At 34.8% G+C, this 3,820-nt stretch overlaps 1 protein-coding gene across 1 annotated transcript; it reads right to left on the bottom strand.

Annotated features, from left to right (window-relative positions):
- Nucleotides 1-442: 442 nt before the first annotated feature.
- LOC108450644 (protein NUCLEAR FUSION DEFECTIVE 4-like) lies at nucleotides 443-2,654 on the bottom strand. Its single transcript, XM_017748362.2, has one exon. The coding sequence runs from the start codon at nucleotides 2,455-2,457 to the stop codon at nucleotides 634-636; it is 1,824 nt and encodes a 607-aa protein (XP_017603851.1). The 5' UTR covers nucleotides 2,458-2,654; the 3' UTR covers nucleotides 443-633.
- Nucleotides 2,655-3,820: the final 1,166 nt, after the last annotated feature.

Raw genomic sequence — 3,820 nt, forward strand, 5'->3', positions numbered from 1 at the left:
GTCATGATTCTTTCGAAGACCCTCAAACATCAAAAATCTTGGATGCGTCATTTTGTCTTGTATTTGTTGTGTTTCACAGCTGCTCATCTGGTGCAACACTGATTCATGATCTCAAAATTAATAGGACATCATGTTATTCTAAATGAATTTCAGGCTCTTTCAAAAATTAAAAATTAAAAAAAAAAAATCTCAGGCTTTGTCTGGTGCCGGTTGTTTAATCTTAGGCTTTAGTAAGTCTTATCGGTATTAATTTAGTTGGTTTTTTTTTTTTTAAGATTATGGGTTAGACTCAAACTGTATTATCTTATTTTAATTAAGATTTTTAGGTGATTATAAATGTATATATATAAAAAAAGTGTTATTTTAGCAGAAGAGGTAGGTTAAATTAGCTAAAAGTATCATTAAGAATGTTTTTTAAAAAATTAAATATAGTAAAACGAAATATCAAATCTAAATATCATATAATGTCCACATTCACGTGGCCAAAGTCTGAGTACTCCTTGATAAGTTCTTACAAGTTCAGTATTAAAGCTTAGATCTTGCAAAAGGGTACGCTTCCCAAGGAAAGAGAGAGGGAGGAAACCGATAACACAGGCTGAATTAAGCAAAATTAAAATATTTAGAACTATTTAGTCAGTCGGGTGAGGTAGTTGAAGCAGCTGTAGTAGACATGAAGTGAGTTTGTTTTGAAGTTGAACTTGAACCCATGTCTGTTTCGGCAACCTGAGCTTCTTCCCTGAATTTCTTGTAAATGTCACTTTTGTAAAAGCTTCTGGTCCTAATGACCAAAATACCAGAAACAAGGAATCCAAACAATGTGGTGGCTATAATTATAAGAAAAGCCTTTCTGTAACACTGCCCTCCATTGCAAGTCAAGTCCTCCCCGTGATTCCTCGTACGACCCAAAGCTTTCATTTGTTTCAAAGCCTCTTGGTCGTATAAATGTCCGGCCACTTTAACGTTCAGAATGTAAGAACCGACGGGACTAGCCACGGAACCGAAGTTGTACAACGTGGAGTAGTATTTAAGGCCGAAAATTTCGGAGATGATGGCGTACATTAACGGCCATTGTGCTCCGAAACAGAATCCGATAATGATTGAAGCAAAGTAAAGAGAGTTTGGGACTGCAAAAGCGATTAAAACATGTCCGACACAAGACAAGAGAATCACGAAAGTGAACAACAATGGCCTTGGTATCTTGTATTTCGTCAACAAGTATTCGGAAGCGAAACCTGCGACCGCTCGCCCCAGGTAGTTCCATATGCTTACGAGCGAAACGAAAGTGGTTATACTATGACTCGGGTAGCCTAACGAGTTGCCGATCTGACCCAAGTTGTCGATCGCCGTCAACGTTCCTCCGACACCGCATGTGGTGGCTATGAAGATAATCAACATGTCGATGCTGAAAAGTGCTTGCAGTATGGTGTAGTCTTCACCCCTGTCTGGAGGCTTGAAAATGTTTTCCAAGCAACCGTCGTGTTTTTCCGCGGGTTTAGGATCTCCGCCTGCAGATGTCACCGTTTGCGGTGGTGTTGCTAACTCAACGGCCGGCGCCGGTGGATTTTCCGTCACTACTTTCACCTGGAAAACATCATTCGAAGCTTGTTTCTCTGTTTTCCAAATCTTGAAGTCCTCTCTGATAACGACCGCAAGTGGGAAAAACAGCAATATAGAAACAATGGAAGCACTTCCGACATATTCGATCCTATGGAAACTTAACCTGTTTTGTACGATAATTAAAGCCATAAGGAAAACAGCAAGTCCAAGAGAAATGAATAAAATGTTATAAAAAACTCTAAGCTCGTTTGTTTGCCTTCGAACGATCTTTATGATTCGAATCGTCCGAAGAAACACAAACGAAACAGCAGCAGGGAGCCAAGTTATCAGCAAGATAAGAGCCTTTGGGTTGTCCCCATAGAAAGCATGGTATAACTGCGTCAATATTGCACCACTTAGACCTACATAAGATTTCAAAAGGCCTAAAACACTTCCCCTGCTTTCAGGGAAGTTCTTGACACAAGTGACCAGAGCCCCAGTATTGGCAAAGGCCTGGGAATTGGCACCTAAGCAGAAATAAACGCACATTTGCCACACATGGGGCTTAGCGGTGCGGCCGGTGACGGCGAGCCATATCATGAAATATCCAAAGAAATTCATGACGGCCCCAATCAAGAGAATCACCCACGGCGGCGTTACCTCATTGATGAGCCCCGATAGGATCCCAACGTTGCCACCCAAGTCCTTGGAAAAGCTTAAAAGATTGAGGGTTGTTTGATCATAGCCCAAAGATGTTTTAATAACATTGGAGTATAGACCGAAGATATACGTTGCGCCAGATACCGACATGATAAGCAGTGAAGCAAACACCATGAACCACCGTCCCAGAATCAGTTTCAACCCGAATGTCTTTATATCTCGCCACCCACAACCGCTGCCGCTGAAATGATCGGCCACCATCTTTCTTTCCCCTACTCTTTGCTAACGTAGGTGATGTTAGAACACTGAACACAAGGTTCGGTAGGGTAGGTATTTGTAAAGGAAGTTAGGCAAGCTCATCACCTATTTATAGCTCATTTTATGAGTTTATGAAGGTCTTAAATAAAAGACACTTTCATACCACGTTATAAATATACAAATATCGGGTTTTTTACCCAATTGAGTTAAAAAAAAATTTAAAATATCAAAATAGGGTGTCAGATACATTATTTATGGAAATGGGTTGTTTAAATTCGAAAACGACAATGTACACGTATATTTATGTATTTTAAAGGATAGGATGCCGCAATTTTTTACTTACTTTTAATTTCGATTTGATAGTGTCGGCTATTTTTTTATATAAAATCAAAATTAATTTAAAAATATGATAAATAAAATTTATATTATAATAAAATTTATATTGGATAATTATATCTAAAAGATCATTAATAGTCGCACTAAAAACCATTAATAGTATTATTAAAATATAAAAAGGATATTTCACCCCAAAAAATATAAAAGGATAATATTAAAGATAAAGTACAAATTTCCAACATTAAAGGGAAAAAGTTTCTAAAAATAAAAATAAAATTACTACTAATAATTGATAGAAATCAAGGAATTGATTGTGACAAATTTGATGAGATTTTATTTCTTTCTTTCTTTTTTTTCGATGGAGTCAATTCTTGATTATAATTTGATGAGATTTTATTTTTTTAAGATTGAGTTAATCCTTGATTATAGGAATTCTTCAACTTTTTCCCTATAAAGCTTCATGTGTTGCAGGTTATATATACTGTAACTCTTCTATCGTTGATAATATACAGAAATTCTTTTATAATTGTGTTGATTTAAGCTTAATTTAGTAATGCTTCTCAGAAGTACTATTGAGGAAAATTTTTTTTTGAAAGAAGTTAAAATTTTTAGCTTATAAAAAAAGTCACTTTTAGGCTTGAAAGAAGCATTTTTTCTCTTCAAAAATGACTTGTTTAAAAATAGTTTTATCTTAAAAATATATTTTTATCTAAAAAATACTTTTTTTAAAAAAAACTAAGCATACCATTAGAATAATCACTTCGATCATTTTTTCTCTCTCTCAGTTTCCTTTCATTTTTTTTTCCTCAAATATTGTTGAGGGATACTTGGTGCAAGGCATTTAGAACTGTTTAGGTAGATGTACTAATTTTCTAGTATACATATTAGTATTGATTTATTTTTACACATCATATTAGATTTATCATTATTTTTAAAAAATATTTATTATGTATATAAAAATTATTTACAAAATTAAATAATAAAATTAAATAAATTTCAATTACAAAATGGTCATCAATTATATATATAT

This window comes from Gossypium arboreum, chromosome 9 (assembly GCF_025698485.1).
Source record: "Gossypium arboreum isolate Shixiya-1 chromosome 9, ASM2569848v2, whole genome shotgun sequence".
NCBI classification, from domain to species: Eukaryota; Viridiplantae; Streptophyta; class Magnoliopsida; order Malvales; family Malvaceae; genus Gossypium; species Gossypium arboreum.